General features: G+C 55.3%; 7 protein-coding genes across 7 annotated transcripts; 3 read left to right on the forward strand and 4 right to left on the reverse strand.

Moving 5' to 3' along the window:
• Nucleotides 1-3,170: 3,170 nt before the first annotated feature.
• Nucleotides 3,171-5,625, reverse strand: CORC01_04350 (uncharacterized protein; the record flags this gene model as incomplete). The annotated part of the gene is made up of 3 exons (XM_022615998.1): nt 3,171-3,414; nt 3,470-5,362; nt 5,417-5,625. 3 exons carry the CDS (start codon nt 5,623-5,625, stop codon nt 3,171-3,173), a joined length of 2,346 nt encoding a protein of 781 aa, XP_022477513.1.
• A 4,662-nt stretch (nt 5,626-10,287) lies between these two features.
• Nucleotides 10,288-12,384, reverse strand: CORC01_04351 (helicase associated domain-containing protein; the record flags this gene model as incomplete). Its single annotated transcript, XM_022615999.1, has 1 exon — nt 10,288-12,384. The coding sequence occupies one exon, from the start codon at nt 12,382-12,384 to the stop codon at nt 10,288-10,290; it is 2,097 nt and encodes a 698-aa protein (XP_022477514.1).
• A 663-nt stretch (nt 12,385-13,047) lies between these two features.
• Nucleotides 13,048-14,608, forward strand: CORC01_04352 (CUE domain-containing protein; the record flags this gene model as incomplete). Its single annotated transcript, XM_022616000.1, has 4 exons — nt 13,048-13,068; nt 13,158-13,488; nt 13,550-14,104; nt 14,172-14,608. The coding sequence occupies 4 exons, from the start codon at nt 13,048-13,050 to the stop codon at nt 14,606-14,608; spliced, it is 1,344 nt and encodes a 447-aa protein (XP_022477515.1).
• A 4,204-nt stretch (nt 14,609-18,812) lies between these two features.
• On the forward strand, nt 18,813-22,414 carry CORC01_04353 (ankyrin repeat protein nuc-2; the record flags this gene model as incomplete). The annotated part of the gene is made up of 7 exons (XM_022616001.1): nt 18,813-18,818; nt 18,892-18,972; nt 19,214-19,336; nt 19,400-19,450; nt 19,515-20,316; nt 20,375-22,167; nt 22,232-22,414. 7 exons carry the CDS (start codon nt 18,813-18,815, stop codon nt 22,412-22,414), a joined length of 3,039 nt encoding a protein of 1,012 aa, XP_022477516.1.
• A 223-nt stretch (nt 22,415-22,637) lies between these two features.
• On the reverse strand, nt 22,638-23,465 carry CORC01_04354 (uncharacterized protein; the record flags this gene model as incomplete). The annotated part of the gene is made up of 2 exons (XM_022616002.1): nt 22,638-23,248; nt 23,363-23,465. The coding sequence occupies 2 exons, from the start codon at nt 23,463-23,465 to the stop codon at nt 22,638-22,640; spliced, it is 714 nt and encodes a 237-aa protein (XP_022477517.1).
• A 553-nt stretch (nt 23,466-24,018) lies between these two features.
• Nucleotides 24,019-24,753, forward strand: CORC01_04355 (cytochrome oxidase assembly; the record flags this gene model as incomplete). Its single annotated transcript, XM_022616003.1, has 2 exons — nt 24,019-24,190; nt 24,266-24,753. 2 exons carry the CDS (start codon nt 24,019-24,021, stop codon nt 24,751-24,753), a joined length of 660 nt encoding a protein of 219 aa, XP_022477518.1.
• A 282-nt stretch (nt 24,754-25,035) lies between these two features.
• On the reverse strand, nt 25,036-26,088 carry CORC01_04356 (50S ribosomal protein L3; the record flags this gene model as incomplete). The annotated part of the gene is made up of 1 exon (XM_022616004.1): nt 25,036-26,088. One exon carries the CDS (start codon nt 26,086-26,088, stop codon nt 25,036-25,038), a length of 1,053 nt encoding a protein of 350 aa, XP_022477519.1.
• Between the last annotated feature and the right edge of the window lie 118 nt (nt 26,089-26,206).

A 26,206-nucleotide genomic window follows, 5' to 3' on the forward strand; every position in this document is an offset into this window, starting at 1 on the left:
TCACAGGCCATAGCTGGTCAGCGTCCGAATTTCTCCCCGTGCCTCCGAGGCTCTGTTATCTATTGGCTCTGCCAGTCACACCATGATTGACAACTACACACATTTCTTTCGGCTTGTTTATTTTGAAACTCATGTCCGCCTTGCTCTCCCTCACGTCTTTTCTACACGAGCAACTTCCGCCTTCGGCAACTTGAGCATTTGCCTCCGTCTGCAGGCTGCTCGGGACCTATGGAGCCGCTCGTATCCCCAAAATAAAGGCTGCTGATCCTCAGCCGGTGCCTTTCCCTCGGCGAGCACCGCATTGGATCTCTTGTGCGATCCCATCGATCTACAAAGGTAGCGAGCGGTATATTGTCAATTGCGCGCTTCTATTGGTTAGATCGGTGGGAGTTTGGCCCGCTTGACCAAGCACCACGCCGCCAGCTTTTCAAGCACGACGGGACGAAATTTCGAACGAGAGCCGATCGGATGGAGAAAAACCCGGACAACCCCGTGGCGAGTGACGACCACCGCGGCAGCCCACGTCGGATGAAAGTTTGAGCCTTCCGGCTGGAGCTGAACAGCGATCGATCTTCGTTCCCGAAGATTGGCTGGCATGACGTTGCTGATGCTTTTAGGGCTGCCCTTTCTGACAGGTGCTTGCCTGACTAAATAACAGCTGGCCATCTCTCCATCGCCATGCCATTGGCACAAGCTTGTTTACCTTTGGTTTGCATCCCATCCTTTCCGTTAGCCTTGGTCAGCTGTTGTACAACAAGCAGAGTCTCCTGTCATCCAGACCGTTCCAGAAGTTAGTCACTTAAGCCTCGAAGCTGCATAGTCCATAGTCCGGATCAAACAACTCCATCGCTGCCTTTCCGCAAGCCACAACTCAGGGTCTCTTGTCTTCACTCAACACAATCCTCATACTCGCTTATCTCTTTGTATGAGTAACAAGGCATTCCGAGTCTGACTGTATCGGGCATAATGGCGGGTTCTGTGGTCACGGTCGCCTGCTATCATGACTTCAATGACACACATATCTCCATCCATATGATGTCCACTTTCCCGACTCCGGCCCAGCATCCGCCAGCAACAGCCGGGTGAAAGTTTTTGATTGCCAAGGTTTGTCCCAGGATGTCGAGTTCTCAGGAGGGATTGGCGTAGTAGCAGCAGATTCAACACGCCCTCGGTTCGGATTGTCCTCCTCCAAGCAAGCAAATGATCAGCAGCAACCAACGTCATTCCCCCCTCACGTCCCTCCACACTCACGGAGCATTGACCAAACTTCGATGGCCTCTGTCCGTGGAAAGCATTTCGCTAAAGGGTCTCAATGTCACTTCGTCCAATCATCTTCCGCCCAGACTCAATCGTCACTACACAACTATTCTTCGGACCAAATTCGATGATGGCGATGCCGGTACGTCGGATCGCCTTGAGGCAATCAACACTGCTCTGCATCGTATCACGTCAGGCGCATGCACCGTCAAACTGTCGGGGTTCTCTCACCGATAGTATGAACCATCGATCTGTGTTGTCCCACGCCACTTCGCCGGAAACGTGCATTCCGCACGAGGCAAAGTCGCGCGCATGGCTTGCATAGACTCGAAGGTGTCTGCACTCGACGTTGCTTGCCAGATCCGTGCCGACACCATTTGGCTCATCGAATCAGCAATGGGGAATTCCAGGCTCCAATTGGACTTTCCAAGAGATCGTTCTTTGTCTCCCATTCTATTTTCCCGTCTCCAGATTGACACTTGATTAGCCTAACGGCGCTCAATCGACTTTCACCACGGAGCCACGCTACCCGAGCTAAGGTCTCGTCTCCAAAACCGCCACACACATGGCTGTGCCCTCCCAAATACCATACAAGTTATAACCCAAACCCCATCCATTGGCTCGTGCGGGAGCCCCCTCCTCTGGAACAAACGCCACTGACTGTAAGCCTGATCAAGCGCGAGCCTTTCCCGCTCCACAAGAGCCATCCAATTGTCCGATGTAAAAATAACTTTACCGTTAAGCTCTTTCGGATGCTCGTGAAAATTCCCGTCTTCTCGAAGCACTCCTTAGCCGATCCCGGTCCCGACGGCGGTGCAGTCTGCCAGGTGTTCCTATGTGCCAAAGGCTGGCTTCTGTAGTCGCGAGAATGTGGGAAACAGCTGCCGACAAGCCTTTGACTGGCTCGCCCAAAACAGCTGTACGCAGCGGCATGGTTGGTTGCTTACTGACGGAACATCCATCGTCTTTGAAGGCAAAGGTTCCTCATTGAACTAGTTGGGGGGTAACTCGCCAAGCGCGCCCCCGACCGAGGGGCCGCGGACGTATGGTCTTTCTAAGTTGCTGTTTGCACAGGACTGTGGCGGCGGCTGTGTCTAAGGTATCTGCACGTGTCCCATGATCCGCTTGTCCATGTCGAAATGGGGGTCACCGTCCCGGAGGCCGTCAGATCTGCCCCCAGGCTGAGGAGGGTATGCTGCCTGCCATCCTGCCGCTTCTGCCCAGGGAGGCCTCGAGCCTGGGTATGCCATTGCATTGACGCCCTCCAGTGATGTAAGCATGGGAGGTATGGACATTATAATCGGACAGCGTGCCATGGGACACAGTATTGAATGCCTATCGCAGTACACGAAGCAAGCTTACACACTTCAATATCACCAATAGTGGTAAGCGTGTACGAAAGTGAGCAGCAGGTGGCGAGAGCTCACAAGGCAAAGACAATCATCACTTGCAATTTAGGAATGGGAGCCGATTCTTATTTTACTTTCTGTTCATCATCTAGTTGTTGATGGTTGGCGGACGGTAACAATGTTCCGAGCCCTTCCCTTTTCTATATGCAAACCCCCCCCAAATTGAGGCTGAAGGGGGGGCTGGTTGGAAAAAATGAAAACTATTTGTCGTGACCCAAATACTCCACGCAGCGAAACAGAAAAAGGGTTGTCAACACGAAAAAAGACATTAGCAGTATATCGCTACTAAATGCGAGGAAGTAATAACACCGTTATGCAAAATTTAATCCCGTAAAAGGTAGGTAGAAGGCTCCTCTTTTTGTTTGTCCGCGCAAACTCACGTACAAGGATGATCCCAGTGCCTGCGAATTTGCGCAAAAGTCGTGACCGTGGATGTGGCGCTGCCGTATCAATACGCGGAAGTCAAAGTAATGATATCAACAAGGAGAAAAACGTCGTTGTCGATTAAGGACGCATGCCCCATTGCGGCTTGAGCTGGTCGTCGAGGGCCGTCGGCGTGAACACCATATCGCCAGGCAAGCGGCTGACTCTGCCGGCACCGCTGCGAAGAGCGGCCTGCTGGACAGCCGAGATACCGCTGCGGTTGCTGCGAATGCTACCGGCATCGCTCATGTTGTCACCATCCTTGAACTTGCGGGGAGGAGCAAAGTCGAGACCAGTGAAGGTTCCGGATTTGCGCAACAAGTGACTGTTCAAACGTTAGTGTCTCAGAGAGGTATATATGTCGATGGGGTGTAACTTACGGGCTGGGCATGGCAGGCATATCTTCGAAACTGCTGACCAATGGGGAGTGGATAGGAATTTGGGGCGCTGCATACGGGCGTCTCTCTCCCGCCGGGCTCTGAGAACGGCCACGGGCGCGGGAGGAGAAGGTCTCGGGGGGGGCGAAGTCGAGAGGGTTGAGGATGGAGAAGGAGTCATCCTTGAGCTTGGAGGGATTGGGCATGGTAGTCAAATCGGCAGGGGGAGGTCCCTTGGGCTTAGGTCTACCTCCGGCAGTCATATTGGAAACCGAAGAGCCAGGTCGAGGAGTGTACTGGCTTGACATGTCGGAACCTGGACGAGAAGGTCCGAGCCGGCTGGACATGACCGAGCCGGCACGAGGAGGAGGACGCCTGCCGCCAGGGCCGGGGCTGGCCATGCGACCACCCATGGATCCGTGCATGGCCCGGGGAGGAGGCGGGCCTCGGAAACGAGAGCCGTTGGGTGGTGGCGTCATCGCACGACGAGTGACGGGCTGAGCGTAGGGCATGACGAACGAGTTGCTCTCAGGGTCAAAGTAAGCATCGCCGCCGGCAGGACCTTTGTAGCTGGGGTCGTAGTCTTCGTAGTACTGAGGTCCGCTGGGAGGTCCTCTGGCAGGTCCTCTGGCAGGTCCGCGAGGTCCTTGAGGCATGGGAGGCGGAGCCTGGCCAGCGTGCGGGTTATCAGGGTCAAAATACTCCTTGTAGAATGATCTGATCCTATTGGCACGTTCTTCAGGGTCCTCGGACTCCATAACCTCATCGGGAGGGAGGGGCCGGAACCCAACAGAGAGCCTCTTGGCTTCCTGTTCCGGAACACCAAGTGCACGTGATAAACGGTTGTCGTTCATATCTACAGAGCGTCTCTGGGGTCGGCCTCTGTCCTCAAAGTCAAAGTCGTAATAGTCCTGGTCGTCGCGGTCATAAGCATTCGTTTCCTCTGGAACATTGGCTGGGAGTGTTGAAGGAGCAGCATCCTTTTGGGCCCGGGGGTTGGTGGGAAGGGCGCCGCTTGCCGGTGGTGATTGATGGTTCAAGTGAGCAGAGGAGCTCATATCGTCAAGACCAAGGCCAACAGGGGCCGCTGCCGGAGTGCTATCCAACTCTTGAGCTTCGGGAATGGACGGGTTTCTAGCAGGCGGGCGAGGGTTGCCTGGAAGTCCCTTCAGAGCAACAGGGGCAGGTTCTGGGACGTCTTGAATCTGAGGAAGAGAATCACCGTTTCTGTCATCGGGATACGGCATGGTTTCGATCTTGGGAATGATGGGCTCGGCGATGAGGGGGCTTCGAATGACCGGAGACGTGGGTGACAAGACGACGGGCGAGTTTGTCGTCATGATTTCGAGAGCAGGGGAGCCAGACCTAGACTTGGGCGTGGCAAAGGGGTCTGCCGTGGCAGGAGGGGGCCTGGGGAGGGAGTTTTGCCTAGGAGGCAACGTGTTCTGCGTCATGGTGGTGCGGCCAGTCATGGCGGAACCCCGTCGGCTCGTCGATTTGGTGTAAACGGAAGCGCCATCGGGCTTGTACGATCGGATGGAACCGACATCGCTGCCGGTGTACCCAGCCACGGGTCGGTAGGGGTCTGCCTCGCTGTGGAGGGTCCTCGCGAGAGAATGCAGAGACTCACGTGAGCTCTGAAGACCGGGGGGGAGGAGGTAGGGGCTGTCCAAGTTCATGTCCATGGACAATTGGCGATGCTTCGTGTCGAGACCCATTCCCTTCTCACGGAACATGGTGCTCTTGCGCTTTCCTTTTCCACCTATGTCGGAGCTGGTTTCGCCCAGTCCGAAATCTAGGCCACGGTTGGGATCAGTTGCGTCCTCCTGCCTCTGCCTCTTGACATTTCTCCGGTGGAAGTAAAACAGCAGAAACAAAGCGCCAACAATGGGGATCCTAGAAACCGTCAGCCCATCCGCATCTGCTTCTTGAGAAATTCCTTTGACCTACGAGACACCCAAAGTGATGGGCAGTGTGAGGGTAGAAGGGTCAACTGGCTTCTCACACTGGCTAGCCGAGCCGGTACAGGTTTCTCTGGTTCCAATAATACGAGAGACGATTCGCAGAGGCGCGGCACTCCTCTCATTGTTGATCGGCTGAACATCCCGCATAGGAATCCGGGAGGCCATCACGTAGCCGTTGGCGTTAAACGAAGCCATCTGAACTGGGGCGGTTTCGAAGATGAGATACCGTGGTACCTTGGAGCAACTCTCCACTAATAGCCGGCGTTCTCTCGTTGAGGTCGACGGTTGACCTCGAGACGTTCTCCTTCCTTCACTTGTTGAAATTACCACTATGCACCATTACCAGACTAGTGATCGTATCGGGAGTCGGGACGGGTTTCGAGAGTATGGGACAGCAGGTAGAATGTCAAGGCACCAAAGCAGCTGGTCGAAGGTTTCGAGTTTCAAATCGAATCTCGTGCGAAGTGAACGGTTCCGAACGCCTGGGCGGGATGCTGATACAAAAGAGTGACAACCACCGAGGATATAAGTCGGTGGAAATTCTGGGTTTGTTGTGTTGAGTAAAGAACGACTTGCGAGTTTGACAGGTCGGTTAGGTCCGTTGATCCATTCACACAATCCACGATGTTCCAAAAACAAAAAAAAGAGTGACGAGCCCGCTGGCAGGCAGAGAGGTTTGGATTGTGGAAAGTCGGCGGATGTCACTGGCCGAGGAAGATCAGAGTAACGACCGACGATGGGGGGGAAGGGACGGAAGGAAAGAGGAACGAGAGTGAGTCCCTTTTGGGGGTGAGGGCGAGCAAAAGAGAGGTGAGAAGAGATCCGAGAGTGGGAGCGAAGGAGACCACAGCAGCGACAGGCTGCAGGTCAAGCGAAACGAGCCAACGAGTGAACGGGGAGGAGGAGATTGAGCAACAACCGACCAACGAGACAGCGACTCTTGCACCTGGCCTTGACCCGGACCTGGACCTGGACGACTGCCTCCTCTCTCTGCTCCTTTGCGCCTTGCTCCTTGTACTATGGAGAGAGAACCTTGAACATTGACCCATGACCATGAGCCTGGACCTTGTAAGACGCCGGGATGACAATAGCTAGGCCCGTCGTGGGCATCCCACGCCGTCCTACCGCCAGGCACGAGAGAGAGTGCCACCATTGGATCAAATGGAGTTACTATTCAGTAGGTAGCATAGGGGACTCGGGACAGAAGGGGGGAGGAACCAGTGGATTGTGGGCGGGCGGTACGTACCCATGATGAAAAGGGGGGGTGGTGCCTGTCAACCTGGGAGTCCAGGATAAGTGACCGGGGTTGGAAAGAACGGTTTTTGTGGAAACGGGCGAATGAAAAGCAATTTCCTCAAATGAGCCGGGGCTGGCGCGACTTTTACCCCTGGTCCGAGCAGAGGGCAGCACGGCACAATTCGATCTCTTCTTCTTTCTTTCTTTCTCTCTTTCTTTCTTATCTTCTTTCCAGCATAAGATGCCGATTATTTGCTTTGGTTGTCCATATTTAGCTGCTGACGACCTTTTGCTCACCACATTCGTTGCCATTGCATCTTTCTCAATGTCGCTGTTTCTGTTTCGGCCTACCCTAATGTACTACAACGCCGCATACCACGCCATCGTCAATTCGCGTCATTGGCTTCCTACCCGCGCTGTCCACATCCAACCATTTCATTGAGCCGTACAGCGTAGCCGTACAGCGTAGCCGCAAGTCAGGTACGGGCGACCGCTGACTGGTTAATGCTGCCTGTGCCATCCCAAGAGCGTTGCACTAAAATCGATACAAGCGCATGGTCCTACAGGGGCTCCCCTTGTCTAGCGCAGGGATTTACTGCAGGAACGCGCCCCTCCGAGTACCTTGGACAGCTCCGGCGGGTGGAGGTCGTTCATCAGATGGGATCAAATTGGATGGACGGGACGGTGAGCAATATCAGTCAGCAGCAGCATCAGCACGGTCAACAGACACCGTGCAGAAGATTACTGCTCTTACGATCGATTTCTGTTCTCCCCTCCTAACGGCCAGGCCCTATTCAAGCTCGTCCCAGCACTTTGCTGTTCGGTCTTTCGTCCAAAGCATTGGCTCCTTCTCCACACTGTGTTCCATTCAATTCTGACCGATGGAAGAAGAAGAAGAAGAAGAAGAAGAAGAAGAAGAAACACAGAGGGAAGATATTGGGAAGAAACGGGAAAACGAAGTGTTTTGCGACTTGTTCACTGCCCGCTCACGCACAAGAAAACAACCACACCGCAGCTCACCACCAGCGCTAACCAATCCTCCCGTTGAGCTAGTGGCGTCAGTGGCTTCTAGATCCTCGGCCGCTGTTTCTGGACCCAGACTGGTCTCAGATACCCCCAGTATGTGTTCATCGTTGCTGTTATGAAATCACTTTGCGTATTGTTATGCAATGAACACCGGGAGACTCCGCCGACACTCCTCGAGCCCAGACTGTCTCGTGGGCGAAACCACGCCCAGACCCAGCCAGGTCTCTACCGAGATTGGAGCCGTTACCTGAAGCTGGCTCGGGTCCTTTGTCTCTCCTCTTGAAGTCGGGCCCGGATGTTACCAAGGGGGGTGCCGGACGATTACGACGCCGGCGACACCTCTGGGCCAAGGAGTGAGGTTGTCACGGCCTGGCAGGCGGGCACCCCCGGGGTCAAGTTGAACCCTTTTGATAACCTCATCGAGGACGGTGAGCTCCCACCCGCTCTCCACCTTGCTCCCCGCTGGCGCGTTCGCGATCCACGACAGTTTATGCCTCCTCTCTTTCCTTTGACTCGCCGGTTACCCATAGCAGCTTGCCTATTTTGGTCCAACTTCCAGCTGGATCACTCAACGAGGACGCCTCTCGAACAAATCATCCCATGAGAGGCAGAGATAGGCCTTGCAGCTCCTACTTTTAGCTGCTGTCGTTGAACGGTGCTACGCACCTCCTTACTTGCGCGCCCCGCATCGGAATTTGCTTCGTAGTCTACGTATTTATCACTGTATCCGCACATAATCGTTCTAAATCGCGCGCACGGTTTCTAACTTTGATCAGCGTTTCTGCATAGAACAACGAACAGATAAGCGCACAGCACAACAGGCTAAGCTTACCAAAAAGCAGCAGCAACAAGTTACGACAACACCGACGCGGCATCTCGAGCCGTCATTTCGGCTCTAGGTGGGGGTGGGCAATCCCAGTAGCACCTCTAGTGTACCGTAGTAGCGACGATCACTCACCTCATTCAGGGTTAACACCTCTGTTCAATCAGAAGGAAACAAGGAAACAAAGGCTCCCCTCTTGACCGGGACCTCCCAGCTTCCCATCACGCGTTCGCCGCGTCGCACCTGTCCCCTTTTACGGGGGTTCCATGCAGCGACAACGGAGGGCCGGGTTAAGGGGCCGGTGAAAAAAAGACGTGCGGCAGTTGTCCGGCTCAGCGCATCGCATCTGGAACCTTTCCCGCCGCCACCGATAATCGAGGGATTCCGGGTCGCGACTCGCATGTCATCGCGATGCATTGCTGTTCCATTCCCTGAGAAGTTGAGCCAGGTGTCTGCCATGGCCCGTTGCTAATCGGTTCTCGTCCGGTTCTGTCGCGCGAGAATGACCCCCATCGGGTTTCTAGCCCTTGCTGACGCCAAGCTACATAGTATAAAGGAGGGGAGAACTCGTCCCCTTTTGCAAGACAGTCCCTGATTTCACCGACGTTCTAATGTCCCCGCCGGGCCCGCCGGGTTCTTCTACATGAGGAGAGGCAGAATCGCTCCGCCTGCGTGTCTATAAACGCATGTTTCCAGAGAAACAAGCATAGACGTATGTCTTGTCTCACGTGCCATCCGGATAAGACAATGTCACCTCATCCGAGTGCGAGAACAATGAAGCTACTCAAACACTTGTCGGCTTCAAATTCCCAGCAACCCTATGTCGTCCCAGGACTCAGGGGTGGGCGGCTCTGAACTGGCTAGACCAGCCGCTGATGATGACGAGAAAAGTCAATCCCATTGCTGGCTTGACAAAACCAGTCAAAAAAGTCCAAATCATAATTGGCAAGGCCTAGTGGGCCCCTAGTCGATTAATTAAGCTAATCTCGGTGGATCCTCCAAAGCTTGTCATTGGCCGAGAAATCTTGATCTGCCCCATCCTTTCATATGCTCGAGCTTCGCTGTTGCCAATCACCTTGCACAGTGTTCGGCCGCTATCACTCCATTCTGCAGCACTCGTAAAATCGGCTACTACACGGATGTATTTCATAATGCTGTGTCTCTCGGCACAATTTCCTTTCCTACCACTATGTACGTACAAAGTGCGTATCACCTAATGTATGTAGAAGCGCCCCGTACTGAGAGCCAGAGCACCCACTCTGGATTCCTGACCGGCGGGTCAATTTTGAGCCTTGCGACGCCGCCATGAACTTGCAGTAGACACTGCCCGACAGCTGCACTAGGCCCGCCCTATGAAAGACAGCGGTAGCGATCCGGCCCTTTTTTGGAATCGTCAAATCTGCCGCAACACATGGTCGAGCCTTGAGCCGTGTGAACCAATGTCTCTGTTCTACATTGTATCCGCCTTCTGCGAAGGCACTGAGATTTCATCCCTCAGGAAACTCCGAAGTTTGAAACAGCCTCTTGCCTCCTGTACCGTCTGTGAGGCTCTGCGACCATGTGGCCATGGTATACGTAGTAGGTAACTCAAAGCCATGTTAGAATACGGCATAACATTCGCTCCTTCGAGACTCCCAACTGCCCAGCCTCATCGAACCCCCCGCCGCCTAATCTCGTCTCGTCTCCGCCTCGTACGACGGCCAACTTGTCAAGCCCCCTTCCCCTACCCCTCTCATGCTGCTTCACCCAGTGCCCTACACCGCGTTTCAGCTTCAGCCTCGCGTGCTCGCCGAACCGCCCGCGAGTTGATAGAACTCCGGCGCGTACTCCACCAGCCAAGTCTTTTCAATCTTTGTGATGTCCCGTATGTATATCTTTGTGCCCGTCTCCATGACCTCGTGAAAAATGACCCAGTCAGCCTTGCGGTTGAACATGAGGGAGCTGGGGTGCGCGTGGAGCGTCGTCTCGCCCGAGACGTTGCGGAACGTGCCGTCCGGCTGCATCCTCGCCGCGTGCGCAAAGTAGCCCGTCGTGAGGCACCTCCGGATCTGCTCCGCCTTTGTGGAATTGTCTTGCTGCCGGGACTTTGCTAGGCCCGGCCCGGATTCCTGCTCGTTGTCGACGGCGATGCCAAACTTTTCGAGGTAGCGCTTCAGCTGCGCCCGTATACTGACGGCCCGCGTCATGGTCTTGAAGTTGAGGTTGTGGTCCCGGCAGAACTTGGACTCCTTCCTGCCCTTGGTCACGAACGCCTGGTAGGCGTTGAGCAGCGTCAGGTGGTCGCCCTCCTCGGCGGCGAACTTTCTCCGCGAAATCTCCATCTGCTTCCTCTCGCCGTCGTGGTGGAACCAGACGTTGTTCCCGCCGGCGCTGGTCATGGCCGCGATGGTGAGGATCTCGCTCAGGCACCCAAACGACGGCGCGCTGAGCAGGGTCTTGCCCATCATCGGCTCAACGGCAAGCTCGGCCATCCTGTAGCCCAGCGGCTTCGTCAGCTTGGCGTACTCGTCGAGGGCGCCTAGGGAGTACAGGAGCTCCAGGGCTTTGGCCATCAGCTCCGAGGGCGGCGGGCTGAGGAAGTTGAAGCGTAGAACGTTGTCGATGCCGAGGGCTTTGAGCTGCAGTATAAAGGGCGCAAGGTTGGAGCGCTGCATCTCGGGGACGGTGAACTCGGGGAGGCCGAGGTAGGCATCTTCCGTATAGAGCCGGAAGCACTTCCCGGGCCGGGTGCGTCCCGCTCTGCCGGCGCGCTGAGACGCTGAGGCTTTGGATATCGCCGTCGTGGAGAGGGATTCGATGCCCGTTCGCGGGTTGTAGGCCCTCAGCTTCACGAAGCCCGTGTCGACTACGTAGACGATGCCGTCGATGGTGATGGACGCTTCGGCAATGTTGGTCGCGAAGACTACTTTCCGCGTGCCCTCGGGAGGTTTGTCAAAGACGTACATTTGCTGTTCTGTTGATAGGCCCGCGTAAAGAGGTAACGCTTGTAGTGATTGCTGGCCCCGAGGTTGATTTGGGTCCAGCAGGCGGTCGGCGACGGCCTGGACGGCCTTGTCGATCTCTTCCCGGCCTGTGAGGAAGACGAGTATGTCACCTTCGGGCTCCATTGTGTGTATGTCAAAGACAGTGGAGATTGCTTTTTCCACATAGTCCTCGGTTGGTGATTCCAGGTAGAGGATGTCGACGTGATGTGTTCTGCCCTCCAAGCTGATAATTGCACCCTTTTCGTCGTTGTCGTCGGGGCCAGTTTCTCCATCCTTGTTCTCCGGAACGGTCAACTGCTTCTTCTGCTCATCCCCGGGGGAGGTTGTGAAAAACTTTAAGAATTCTTCGGCCTGAAGTGTCGCACTACTGATGATGATGCGCAGCTCAGGCCTCTTCTTCAGAATCTTTTTCAGCAGGCCGAGGAGGATATCGGTACTGATGGAGCGCTCGTGGGCCTCGTCAACCATAATGACGGAGTACCGCGTGAGTAAGGGGTCCACGAGGGCCTCCCTGATGAGCAGGCCGTCCGTCATGAACTTAATGTGCGTCTGCGCCGAGGTGAGGTCCTCGAATCGGATGGCGTAGCCGACCTCCTGGCCGATCTCACAGCCGACCTCTTCGGCGACGCGGAGCGCGACCGTCGTCGCTGCCACGCGGCGCGGCTGCGTGATGCCGATGACTTTGCCTTCTGAGCACCATCCTGCGGCTTCGAGGAATTGGGGGATCTGCGTGGTCTTGCCTGAGCCGGTCTGGCCGACGACAATGGTGACTTGTTTGGTCTCGATGAGGTAGAGCAGGGCCTCGCGGTGCTTTGCAATGGGGAGGAGGGCTGATGGCTTGTGCAGGGCCGGGATGAAGGCCGAGTTGAGATCAAAGTCTGCCATCGTTGTAAGAAGCCTTGGCTATTGACTAGATACTGTATGTAGGTTAGAATCAAGTGAAAGGTTTATTTAAAATGGTGACTATTCCTTCGAATTCCGGTAACTGACCTTGCATCTATCATTCAGATGAGAGGTTTCTTGTAAGTCAGAAGTCTCTTCACCTTTTATATCTCATTTTGACTGGCGGTTTCTCTTGTAAGTGTGTTTTGGCCTCACTCACACACAATTGGCCTCGTTTGCCAGTGGCTGTCGACATTGGAGGTTGCAAATTGAGGTGAGATAAGTGTGACCAGCTGTCGCCAGACGGGCGCATATGGTTCCTCTCCAATTACTATTCCTGGACTAAAGACCAATTGTGGCGGCAGGATTGTGGCTTAGCTTTAAGCTCAACTGGCGCCTAAAAGTTCCCCAAGGAGGCGCGGCGTCATCAGCTTCGTAACCCACTTTAATGTCATCTCGCCAGCTCTCTCAACCCCTCCGTCCGGGCGCGCGCATTCCAACGTCCTTGCACGAACAATCTCGCGAAAGCAGCAAATTACCCCATCCTTGAGCGCTGCTTGCTCCTCCTTTTCTTTCCTGGGGACTTCATCTTACACCATACCGCTCTTCAAGCTGAAAGCTCTCACTGCCGAGGAGAAGGAATAAAAAGAGCGACGAACAGTAGCCATGTCTGCCCCCATCGAAACAGTGCGCATATCCCGTCCCGAAACAACCCAAACTTCATGCGGATGTACCCTGTCGGACTGACACCTCATCTCTTTTTTGGCAATCTCTAGAACAAGCTTACTTCCTCGAGCGGGCCCGAGTCGCCTACAACAGTCCGACCATTGGATTTATCTGACGACGACGACGTCCAAGAAACAGGTGTTCTCAGCGGTGAGGCTCCTACATCCCAGGCTACCACCAACAACACCACCTCGTCCGACATGGCGTCCTCGACACCCGCTGTCGAAGCGGCCCCACCAAAGCCCCCGAGGCCCTCCGGCGAGACTCAGAAGACTGAGGACATCTTGAAGGAGGCGTTCCCCAGCATCGATATCTCCGTCATCAAGGCGGTCTTGAGAGCTAGTGGCGGAAAGATCGACCCTGCTTTCAATGCCCTCCTGGGTATGTGTATCGCCTGACCGTCACTGCTCCCCCAAGCTCTGTACTGACGGGTTACACACAGAAATGACCGACCCCGATGCGGCTCAGCACGAGACCACCGACGAACAACCCCCTCCTCAGCCTCCCCGCCCCCAAGGCGGCGCGCAGCTGTCCCAGCTCGAGGCGGACGAGCTGTATGCGCGACAGCTGGCGGAGCATTTTGACAACGTCGGCAGCTACGAGGCTAGAACTTCTAACCGGAGCCCCGGCACCGGCGGCGGCCGTGTGAAAAGGCAGCAGACTGGCCTCGAGCCCAGGCCGAACGCGGAGGACCGCGAGCCCAACTTCTTCGACGACGAGTTGCCGGTGATTCAGGAGAAACTACGCAAGGGATTCGTGGAGACGCAGGGCAAGGTCAACAGCTGGATCACTACAATGAAGAAGAGGTTTGACGAGGAGTTTGCCGATGAGGACGACACCAGCCACCAGCGACCTGGCCAAAGCCAGGGCCAGGGCCAGTATGGTGCCCGGCGACCCGGAGAGTCGAGCCGTCGGAGCGGTGATTACGAGAGATACGACGCCGATCCTCAGGTGCTAAGCGACGACTTTGCGGGTATGAAGTTCACCGCTGACGGAAGTGAGTCTGACACTATGGCGGCGAGCCCCCTTTTCACTGTCATGGGTCCGCGCTAACAGCAAACCAGCCCCTCTCCGCGACAACAACAGACCTTTGTCGAACCCTGACCTCTACAAGCCTCCCCCACCCTCCAAGTCGCCCAAGTCTCACGACGGTCGCAAGGTTGCGTTCAGAGAAGGCGCCGAAGAGATCGACGTGTACGGCTCGTCGCCCAGGCGCTCTGCTGAAGACCTCTCAGGCTCAAAGGCCAAGGCCAGCAAGTGGCAGCCCCTGTCGACGGTTGACCCGAACCCCATCAGCGACAACGACCCCTTCAGCTTGGGCGATAGTGAAGACGAGCGGGAAGCGAAGGAGAAGGCTGCCTCCAGCAAGGTTACCAAAGACGCCAGCTCGGAGGACAGCGAGAGGCTCAAGAAGGCCGCCGCGGAGGCAATGGCGGATAGTCTCGTCGAGTCCAAGGGCGACGAGGCAGCGGGTGCTGCTGCTGCCACCAAGAAGAACTGAGCTACCAACAGCGGCGGCGTGACTGTGATCTGAGGAGAAGGCGGCTTTTGCGTTGACACAAGACTTTCATTTCAGATATCCAAAAACCCCCCCTTTGGCTTGAGCGACAAGGCAAGACAGCCTGGCAAACGGGGGGTCTCGGGAGGCATGGCGAACTTGGGATTTCGTGATTCCCCTTTCATTTCACTAGGAAACGTACCTCTAGTTAGGACATCTAAATTGAGAAGTATTCCGCAATATTACTATTGCCGCTTTGGAACCAGGCCGGTTCACCGACTTGGCGGTGGTGTGGATTGGAACGCCGATTATGAATAAATAGGATGGTTACGCGGATCATGCATAGAAACAGGCGTGATAATGGCAATGTACGGGTGAGTAGACACCGAGGCATACAAGGACCACTTCCACAAGACCCTTGTTGGTCGATCGGCCTCTGACGTAATGAGATCATCTCGGCGCATTCTGCGAGGACGAGTTCGTACGTCGTGAGCTTATTTGTTGTTCTTGACGCGGCAAGCAGCGGCTGGAAATGGGTGCCGCGGCTTTTTCACGCATGTTCAGTTGCCAGGTCCCCAAGTTAAGTGCGGATGCCAACTCGTCAAGGTTCTGTAGCATGCAGCTGATGTGCCCCGCCATGCTGCCTTCCCATCCCCGAACAGCCGCATCGTAATTACTAGGTATGGACGATCCACGGCGACAGGAGGCCCCAGTTGAGTTGCTTAGCGTTCCTCGACTGCTGTTCACTGGCGAGATGCTCCAAGAAAAAAGGCCCATGGCTACGTCGGCAGTTTCCATGCTCGACGATCGGAATTCCATCCTCGGGCTTTGATAGACCCCATAATAGTCTTTCGCTGATTGGTTCCCTTTTCCGACAAAAACAAGCATTTTGATTCGAAAGGGTTTACAACAACAAGTTAAAAACCCCGTCAAGAACAGCGGACTGGGATCGTCTCACCCACTTTTTGGGTCGTTGGACTCGCACGACGGTTTGTGAAGCGAGCCCGAAGAGCGAGAAGTGGCCGTCGCACGCTGGATGTCCCTCGCGGGTTTGAATGCCCCGCACCGCATTGATTGGACGGGGAAGTTTTGGTGTGGTTTTTCTGCCCACCACTCCGGCTGGTTCCGTATTGATGCAGGATGCTGGAGCTGCTACTGCTACTGCTACTGCGAGTCTGGGCGTGAAGCATTCCAAGCGGTTAGAACTGAGAGGGCACCCCATACCCTCTGCCAAAGCAGTTTGGAAAAGGCCAGGCAAGTCCGCCGGTAACAGATGGATGGAGTCGGACGTTCAGAACCGTATTTGTCTTTACTCAAGCAGCACTGCGCAGCGGGATATCTCGGTGAAATTGAAAGCCTATTGTGCCGTACGGGGGCTTCGCCAGGTTGACCCGTTTCGAAGGGGATTTAGTCCAAAAGAAAATCTCGGATCCATCCAGCCTACAAATAAACCTTAGCTCGAGGACCAACGCAGATGTAGACGAAACTGAGGTTTCACTAGGGAAACAATGAAAATGGACAATTTCTTTTTTCAATGGCTCGACGCCCGAGTTTTTGGCAGTGGTCTGCTACACCTCTCAGCCTCGTCCTTGGCACGTCGAGAGAAAAACGTGGTTCGTATGCGAGCCGTCATTGGCTGGCGGTCTGAAGACTTAGCTATGGGGGCAGCGAATCAAGCGCAGATGTGGGTGGGATGGGACTCCACGGGTGTTCCTTGAGGCTAAGTACATGTTGTTAGGCACATGTTGTCGACAGACTTTTGCAGTCGCCTATCGAGGTATTCGTGCTGCTGGTGACGACTGCGGCTATTGAATAGCAGGACCCGAGACAAGGCGTTGCCTGACAGGAATCATGGGATACTGTCGTTCCGACCCTTCCAGGATCCACGCAGAAGTCATGGGCAACTGCACACGTGCTCAGTTTCTGTGATATTATACACTACCGGACGTAACGCATTGTTTGAATAGTAACAAAGCGGGTACATTTGACGGATCAGATCGTCTAACTATTTTCCTCGTTCCCGAGATGGCGCGAGAACTCCCCCGAGTAGGTAGGTGTATGCTGAAAATGTTCCCTATGATGTTGGCCCAGACAGACAAGGTCGGAAGACGGTGGAGGCGCAAGATGCGACAGACCTGGTAGGTAAGGTGAGGTAGGTAGCGAGAGGTTTCGTTGGATCTCATCGTCGTCGACGTTGGGAGACTTTCCAAGTACGTCGAAACGGCATGGCACCGGCCACCAAACGGTCAGAGCCACACTTGACACTTGATCCCTTCCGCTTCTCGCAGCTCTTGCAGCTCTTTCTTGTAGTTCTTGCAGGTGCTACGTCGTCTTCAGTACGCAAGGGTGACAGGAGTGACAAGAGAAAGGTACCCCGCACCACACAAGTGGACAGGGGAGGGGCTCCAGACCCAGGGTAGGCAAGTGGACCCACCCGCTGGACCGTTGCTGGCCCCCCTCAGCTCTGCCATTGGACAGACCGATACTATGGTTGGCCAAGACCCCGGTTGGCACCCATTTGCATTTCACGACTTTGACTGCCACTGCCTCTGCCACTGCCCTGCTGGCCCATCGATTCTGAACGTTGTCGGTCTACCTTAGGTAGAGAAAGAGAAGGAGGTCAGGTACACACGGCAGCGCTTCCGTTCACATCTCCGAACCTGGACCTCTTCTAGTCCCAGAGTCGCATCTCACCTTTCACTCACCACCCCAAAACTCGAAATCTAGATCTAGACCGCCGACATTCCTACTGCCGCCGCCCTGCAAACCTCAACGTGCGGATAACGTAGACTTGCAGAAGCGTGAGAGACAGCTCTTCCATGTCGCCGGTCCTCGGTTTGCCTTATTCGACCTCACTTCCACACCACACCAAGACCACCGCACACGCCACGACCACTTCTCACTGCAACTTCGGAAAGCACTATTCTCAACTAAAGAAAATATATTGAAGCTGATCATCGCTTGAACCTGCCATCTTACCCGGTAAGCATGACCGTACTCTGGCAAACAAGCTCGTGATCACTTCCAAATCGGTGCAAGTCTGTTTACGATTGCCCTTGCTTGCTTCCTCACTATGCGTCACATCATATCACTTTATCCTCCATCTCTTGATCCTAGCTTTGCTGCTTCTCTTGCGCAGTACCCATCACCATCATCAACGACGCAATCATCTCCTCTTCTTCCCAAGTCAAGGCAGGAAACGGAACCAGCATCCTAGACGAGACGACGTCCTGGTTCCCAGCCGTGCCTCGTTTTCCTATCCTCACCCCCCGTCCATCCCGTTACTAGATCTGGTCCTGGACCAGCTCAGGCCTTGCTTTCCAGTTTGGAGACAAGAACGGATGCACCAACCGACACTGGCGCTGACATGGTATACTGTCATCCACTGGGAGCCAGTACCTACAGCCATTCACCGTCCCCCCTGTCCCCACGCAGCATCTGGCATCGATTGTATTACCTACTTGTGGCACCTATTCAAAGCACCCGCCGATCATACCCATGCCATGAGAGCCGCGAGCGTTGTTGCCCCTCTTTCTTCAGAGCCTGGTTGTCACCGAGGCAAACCCGGGATAGCTTCAGAATACCCCCACCTCCTATCCTTCCCGCTCGCTACACATTATAGTCGTTACGGGCACTGGTTTTGGGTTCCTTCTCCTTCTGTGTGTGCTCAGTTTTTCTTAGCCACAGCAACTTGAATGCTTTGCCGGCCAAGCGGCCAGTTCGTTGCACGACGTACTTCTCTCGGTCATCACCTGCTTTCGCCCAAACAACCATTTCCTAACTCAATCAGCAGCTTCGAACCTTCAACTCAAATAAGACATTCGTTTGTCTCTACCCCTTCGTCCTGTTTACGCGGCAGATTCTATTTCGAGGATCATCAACAAGGGCCTTGATTCCCCCAACTCCTCATCCGACCAGCTCACGCCACTGGAGAGCCCCCCCACGTGCGGTTCTCTTCATCAACTTATAGCTGCTCCGGACACATCTGCTGTCCGTCGACGCCACTCAGCGCACCCCTGTATCAGTGGCTAGGTACTTTGCTTGCCTGCCGCCGACGCATTACCACGCCGGCAGAGCCTCCCGCTGTCATCCAGCGTTCTCATCTGCAGACTTCCACTGCCAGCTTGCCAGTAACGGAGAGCTCTCATACTGCGGTCTTTCACAAGTGTTCCGTCACCTTTGGATCGGGTGATTTCCACGGGCCAATATGTCAGTTTTAGCCCCTACTCCGCTACCCCCCCTGATCTGTCCTTATTGGCGAACTGGGCTGATATCCCAACAGGAAGTTCGGCAAGCAGATTCAGAAGCGCCAGCTTGAGGTTCCAGAGTATGCCGCTAGCTTCGTCAACTACAAGGCTCTCAAGAAGGTATGTCTCATATGTTTCGGCAGCTCTCTCCTCAGTCCTCGATCCCCGTTGTAGCCCCATTTCCTCGCTTCTCTTCCGTACTGGGAGCGCGCCCGGTATGCAAACCACAAAAAGGAAAAATGCCCTCCAGGATTTAGTCATATCGGTACCCGACACTGTTCCGTCAGGGGCAAGTGAATGGAGCAGGCCCCCATACCAATGGCTAATCACATGCGGCATTGCCACTGACACCCGCTACTAGCTGATCAAGAAACTATCGGCTACGCCCACGCTGAGCGCACAACATGACCCTCTCCGCTCCGCAATATCTATAGACTCCCAGGCTGCTCTTCAGGCCAACAAGGCCACATTCTTCTTCCAATTGGTATGTATCCAGTCATGGGTCAGTGCGATGAAGTTCCCACCGCACTTACTGACTCTCGGACAGGAACGAGAGCTCGAAAAGGTCAACGCCTTTTACTTACAAAAGGAGGCAGAGGTATGCAATCGTTTCCTTTGTCTGTTATGACGACTTTCCCTGGTCAAAACTGATCTTCTCGTAGCTCAAAGTGCGACTGAAGACCCTTCTCGACAAGAAGAAGGTATTGCAATCTCGCAATGGTGTATCCAGACGTTCAGCCAAGTTCACAACACTCGAGGAGGGCTTCCAACAGTTTGCTAGCGACTTGAATAAGCTGCAGCAATTTGTTGAGATCAACGGAACCGCCTTCTCCAAAATCCTCAAAAAGTGGGACAAGACATCAAAGTCGAAAACCAAAGAACTCTACCTTTCCAGAGCAGTCGAGGTGCAGCCCTTCTTCAACGCCACCGTCATCAGCGAGCTATCCGACCAGGCCACAACCAGTCTCCAAGATTTGGGGGCCTGGGCGGAAGGTGACAATGTCAGCTTCGAGCCTCGCAGTGATCATATCGTGAGTAGTCAGCACCTGCTCGGAACCGACGAAGGTGATGCGGACACACTACTGCTCGACACGGTCATCTCGGGGAACATCGAGGCATTGAGGGATCTGCTGGTTCGGATGCGGACGGCTGCTAGCTCATCCTCGGGTTCCGACATTTCTTTGATGGAGAGAGTAACTAGAACTTTCCTCGCCGCCATCCACGAAGCGCCTAAAGAGACTCTACAGGCTCTTCTCGACACGGATTTGGTCGACATTCAGTCGGAGGATGACATCAACGAACGGAATTGCCTACACCAAGCTGCCATATACGGAAATTCGTTTGTTCTCGAGTACGGCCTGGCGAAAGGTGTTGCTGTCAGTCGTACCGATGTGTATGGCAGGGTCCCGCTGCATTATGCCAGCATGCATGGACGCCTGGACATGCTTGATGCTCTCACGAGTGGTAAGTTAGAGGAAGAAGCAACGTGGTTAATCACGTAATTGCTGACCTTGCCCTACAGCGGATACCTCAACGATAGATCTCATAGACCACGACAACTTCACGCCACTGGTACATTCAATTATCCACGGCCATCTGCAGTGTGTAGAGCGATTACTGGCAAAGTCCGCTCGAATCGACCCGGTTTCTGATGCAGATCATGTCCCATTGAACCTTGCCTGCGAGCACGGTTCGTTGGCAATCGTGGAGATGCTCCTGCAGCATGGAGCACAGATTGTTCCCGACGCTGAAGGACTATATCCCCAGCATCTCGTAGCTCGATCCGGCCAAAAGCCAGAACTCCTGCTTTTGCTCAAGAACTTCGGAGCAAATCTTGATCAGGTCGACAAATTGTACGGTTGGACGCCATTGGTCCATGCTGCGAGCGAAGGCAATGTTCCCTGCCTCCAGGGGTTGTTGGACGTGGGAGCAGACCCCAACATCGTCGATGAGAAGGACTTGCCGGCAATGTACTATGCGGTATGGGAGGGCCACCTCGAATGTATGCAATTGCTTGCTCCGTACAACGCGAGGACAAGGGCGAGCCCCATGATCATGCAGCCCGGACTGGGTCCCATGATGGCCAGCAGCGGGCCCGACCCGATGGCCCTCGACCCGGATGCCATCCCCGAGCTTGAGCTGCCGCCGCCGATAATACCACTGCGCCGGTACGGACACAACTTCCTGGACACCAAGACCGTTATCCAGATCAGTTTCGAGGAGAATGGGGACCAGCCTCTGGTTTTCTTCCACGACGGAAAGTACCCTGCCGCTCGGCTCACGATTTCGTCCAAGGTTTCCGATCTCATCCCGAAGAATATCATGCTACCTTTCCAAGAAGATACCCGAATTGTTTCCTTTCAAATCGACAACCTGGAGTCATTCACTCTGGATTTTGACGTTTTCCCCACCTACGGCGCGAAAATTATTGCGAAGACGGTGGCCCTTCCTAACACCTTCAAAGCGCTGCTTAGCAGCTCCGGAAAGTGCTGTCTGCCCCTTTTCGATCCGAGGTTACGCGCTATTGGCCAGATCAGCTTCCACACCCAGGTCATCAAGCCTTTCAACGGCAAACCACTCGAGATCACGGATTTCGAGACATATTGGAAGGCGACAAGCCAGTTCGACCGCAGTCCAAGCACATTTGTGACGGGTTCGAGTTTGTCAGGCGACTTTGTCCAACTCTTCGTTCAGCACACCAGCGATGGTGTGCCCGTCTTGTGGCCCAGATGGACGATACCGTGTGGAGGGATCGACCTACCAATCTCAAGATTGACAATGGAGCAGTTTAATACGATCACATCAAGGAGCCCCAGCAGAGCCGAGTTGGCATCACTGCCGACGAGGCCTCTGGATGCGATCGCGGATGTTCATCGAGTTCTTGCGACAGCCGGTATTCCTCTCAACGAGGCGCTGGCTTTACTCCCGCATGGCATGCATGTCAACATCCAGATCCTGTACCCGTCACTGGACGAGGAAAGATCACTGGGTCTGGGTCCATCGCTGGATCTGAACACATTTGTTGACTCTCTTCTCACCATTGTATTTGACCACGCCCGCGCCCAGCGAGCCCAGTCGCTTGAGTCGGTTCGTTCTGTGGTGTTCAGTTCATATAACCCAAGCATGTGCACAGCACTCAACTGGAAGCAGCCCAACTTCCCCGTCTTCCTGTGCAACGATTTGGGACGAGAGGATGTCATGGCTCCGCCGGACATCATTCAGAGCCATGGCCGAAGGTCTGCATCGATCAAGGAGGTGGTTCGGGTTGCGCAAGGCAACAACTTCATGGGCTTGATTTGCTGCTCGCGGCTCTTGGTATGTTTGCGCCCTTTTCGAGCCTACATCGGTGGCGGTGGAATTCTTACTGACTTCTTTACAGGAAATGGTTCCTGCCTTGGTGGACGCCATCAAGTCACAGGGTCTTGCGCTGGTCACAGACAAGTCGCTGGATCCGTCCTCGACACATTCTCTGACCGATCCGTTCCCGCGGCTGCCCAAGGGGGTGGACGGTGTTCTCAAAAGTCACGGTGTTTTGCGCTTCAACGAATCCATAGACGTGTAGATAGAGTGTTACAATTTCGTGTCAGCAAAATGAGTAGACTCGTGCACTCTTCTCAATCTCAAGTCGTGGCCCGACTCCGGACATTCTTGTTCGCGCTCCATAACAATACGTAGGTCATTTCAGCATAAGTCGTAAAGTAACTCCCTCCGCTCCGTGGTATTTGTAGTAAAATAAACAAAGACATAGAATCCCGCGGCATCATAAAGTCATGTACGTAGCTAGCTCATGCGCCCTTGAAGCCATACTTGAGTGCGGCCAACTCCTTTTCCGGATCTACGCTGCCCATGACCACCTTGGCGATCAAAACAACAATGTACACAATAGCGGGCAGATTACCCAGTCCCATGTGGGCAAATGTAGGATTCTCATTGGACTTCGTAGCCAAGCCCGCCAAAACGAGCACTGCGCAGAGTCCGAGGTTGAGATAGGGCAAGTACAGCTCCAACGGCCCCTTTTGCTCTTCTGCGAACGAGAACGAGCTCCTCCTCCTCCTCCTTTGCGATGTCTGAATGGGTTGGTACTGCGATGAAGAACCGGCCATGGACGACGTCGACGAATCGAGCGAAGAGGCGGGGCTGGGGCGCGGGGTCTTCGGTCGGGACCAGGCGTCTAGTGGTGGCATTCCGGTCACGCCTGGGGGTTGGGTGTGGATGAGGTAGGCCGTCGAGAGGAGGGACGTGAGGGAGAGGAGGGATGTGAGCGGGGACGAGAGACGGACGAGGGCGAAGAGGTAGGGTATTGTCGTGAGGAGGGGGAGGGCGAGGAGGGCGGTATTGAATTGGGCGTTTCGGGTGGCGTTATCTTCTGCGAGGCGCTGGATGAGGGTTTCTTGCTCTGTTGGGGGGTTGTCAGTGGATGTTTGGAGGGACTTGAAGAGAGTGAGAGAGAGAGAGGGAAAGACAGAGCGAAAGATAAACCTGGGAAAGAAGATTTTGGTGTCTCACGTACCCTCTTCATCCATGGCTTCTGGCTGTGAGTCTGCCGAATCGTCGTCTGTGGGATAGTGGAATGTGCGCCGCAGACGTGCGGCTGCGCCTCCCAGTTCCGCCATTTGGATATTAGATTTGTCGAAAAGACGATGGGCTGTAGCGGATCGCTGATGTTCCGCGAAGATGGTCGTTCTGTTAAAGGCACAAGCACTTGGTCTTGGAGTCGATGGAGTTGTTGGAGACAGATTCACATAAGCTTAGGCAGGTGGCTACCCACTGGTGTAAATAGGAGCTTACCTTACCTTTCGCAGAGGGGGCACCGTGACCACTCAGCCTTATGACGCGCGCCAGCTGGACATGTGCAGCAGGGGTCTTGAGTCGAGAAAATGATTGGCCGCAGAGCTATCGATTGCTTTTTTCTCGAATTGCGGGCGCTTCTTTCCTTCTGCTCCGCCAGGTCCCCGGGGTTTTTTTTTTTTTTTTTTTTTTTTGGTAGAGAGCTTTGGCCCGCTCACCGAGACACCCCGATCGACCGACCGAACTTGCATGGTCTGATTCGGAGCATCCCGAGAATTTGACCTAAGCTTCACGAAATCCAAACGACCACACTCACCGACGCGGTAGCCCAATTTCACTCAAAGGGTGCTTTTGCTACCACGGTAATCTGTTTCCAGCATGTTCTCAAACACAGTCGTCAGAAGGTTCGCCTCTTCGCTGCGCAGCGCCGCCGCACGGCAGCGTCAGCAGCAGCAGCTCAGAGCGCAGGCTCAGAGGAGATGGGCGACCGCAGCGCCGAAACCCGGGTCAGGACCGCTGATGGAGCGGCGCGCTGACCGAGAACTCCCAGGTAAATTTTCGCCTGTCTCTCCTCATTGTCCTTTCCCCTTTGACGATCGTTTACTGATCCCCCCGGGTTCGCCAGACCTCAGCCAAATCACCTTCCGCTGGTCCCGCACCCTCCCCCTCTTCGCCGCCGCCATCGCCCTCAGCAGCCTCGCAATCTTCAACTACCAAAAGTCCTCCTCCCCCGTCATCGCCTCGACGCTCTACGCGCTGCGTACCTCACCCAAGGCGCGCGAGTACCTCGGCGACGAGGTGCAGTTCAAGCATCAGATCCCCTGGATCGCCGGCGAGATGAACCAGCTCCATGGGCGCATCGACATTAGCTTCAGCGTCAAAGGTTCGCGCAACGAGGCCGTCATGAAGTTTGCGAGCTTCCGGACGGCGCACAAGGGCCTATTTGAGACGACCGAGTGGAGCCTCGAGACGCCTGACGGGAGCAAGATTGATTTGCTCGACGGCACGGATCCGTTCAAGGGGTCCATTCCGGGAGATGATCTGGATGATGACGACCTCGAGGCTGTAGTGTCGGCGGCGGAGACGAGGGGGTTCAGGCAGAATATCAAGTGAGACAGAGACAGGCTTGCTGGGGTGGGGATGGATGGTTGAGCACAGCAGCACGGTTACTTGAAAGACATACTGTCAACTAAGGACCTCGCGGGGACTTGTCATTAAAAGTATGAATGGGGATAAGGTGGTAAGTCATTGGGTTGAAATTCGGGTCGGGCGAGATAATGACCCTAAGCTATGCGCCTCTCTTAGGGTGTGATAAATGTACAACATGTATAGTACACAGACTTCGTAAACAACAACGGGAGAAAAGGGGAGCATGGGTGGGTGGGCGGGCGATATCTATACAAGTGATGAAGTCTCTCTCCTCTCCTTCTTCAGCTCCAAGTGCCTCTCTCTGGCATCCTGCAATCTCGCTTCGCCGTCCACGTTGGCCTCCAACAGCTCCTTCAGCTTATCCTGTCTGTAAGGAAGCGCCGGCGCCTTCCTCTTGACGGCGTCCTGCAGCTTCACGATGCAGTTCTTGGGGCCCGCGACGGCGCCCTTGACGAGCACGACGCCCAGCTCGTTGTCCACCTTGAGCACCGTGAGGTTCTGCACCGTGACGCGCTCGTTGCCCATCCGTCCGGGCATCTTCTTGCCGGGAAGGACTCTGGAACCGGAACCCTGCGAAGGGCCGGTGGTACCAATGGTACGATGGTTGAGCGAGTTACCGTGGGACGCCTCCTGACCCGCAAAGCCGTGGCGCTTCATGCCACCGGCAAAGCCCATGCCGCGGCTGTTGGAGCGGACGTCGACGTACTGGCCCGTCTGGAACCAGTCGGGGAACAGCTGGGCGCCGACGGGCAGCAGGCCCTCCTTGGTGCGGACCTTGAACTCGGCGAGGTGGCGCTTGGGCGCGATGCCCTTGGCCTCGTAGTAGCCCAGCATCGGCCGCTCGACGTTGCGCGGCTCCTTGGAGCCGGCGCCGATCTGGACGGCCCAGTAGCCATTGGCCTGGCGGGTCTTGTTGGCGACGACCTGGACCTGGTCGAGCTGGAGGACGGTGCAGGGAACGCGCTTCTTGCCGTAGTAGATGGCGGTCATGCCCTTCTTGACGGCGAGGACGCCGGTGCGGAGGGGCGTCGTCTTCTCGCGGCGGGCGAGGGCGGCGGCGGGACCGGTGGTGAGGACGGGGAGGCCAGCGGTCGGCTGGTTGAAGCGGGCGGGCTTGCTGCGCTTGGGGGCCGTCGACCAGCCGTACTTTACGCCGCGCTTCGCGGTGAAAGGGAGGAGCTGGAGCCGTGGGGCGATGACGGCCGAGGCATTGGCGGCGGCGGAGCAGGTGTTTGATAGCGTCGTCCTCGTCGTCGATCGGAGGAGCTGTAGGCAGCTGGGGGGTAGTCGGGGCGCCATGGTGGATGGCCGGGGATAGTTGGGGCGGGTGAGGTGGTGAGATGTGAGGTCGGCGATGGCGTTCGTTCGGGATGCAATTTTTTGGGGTTGATGTCGGATCAGGGTGCCTGGGGGTGGA

Source organism: Colletotrichum orchidophilum (assembly GCF_001831195.1).
Source record: "Colletotrichum orchidophilum strain IMI 309357 chromosome Unknown Scaffold_28.1, whole genome shotgun sequence".
Lineage (NCBI taxonomy): Eukaryota > Fungi > Ascomycota > Sordariomycetes > Glomerellales > Glomerellaceae > Colletotrichum > Colletotrichum orchidophilum.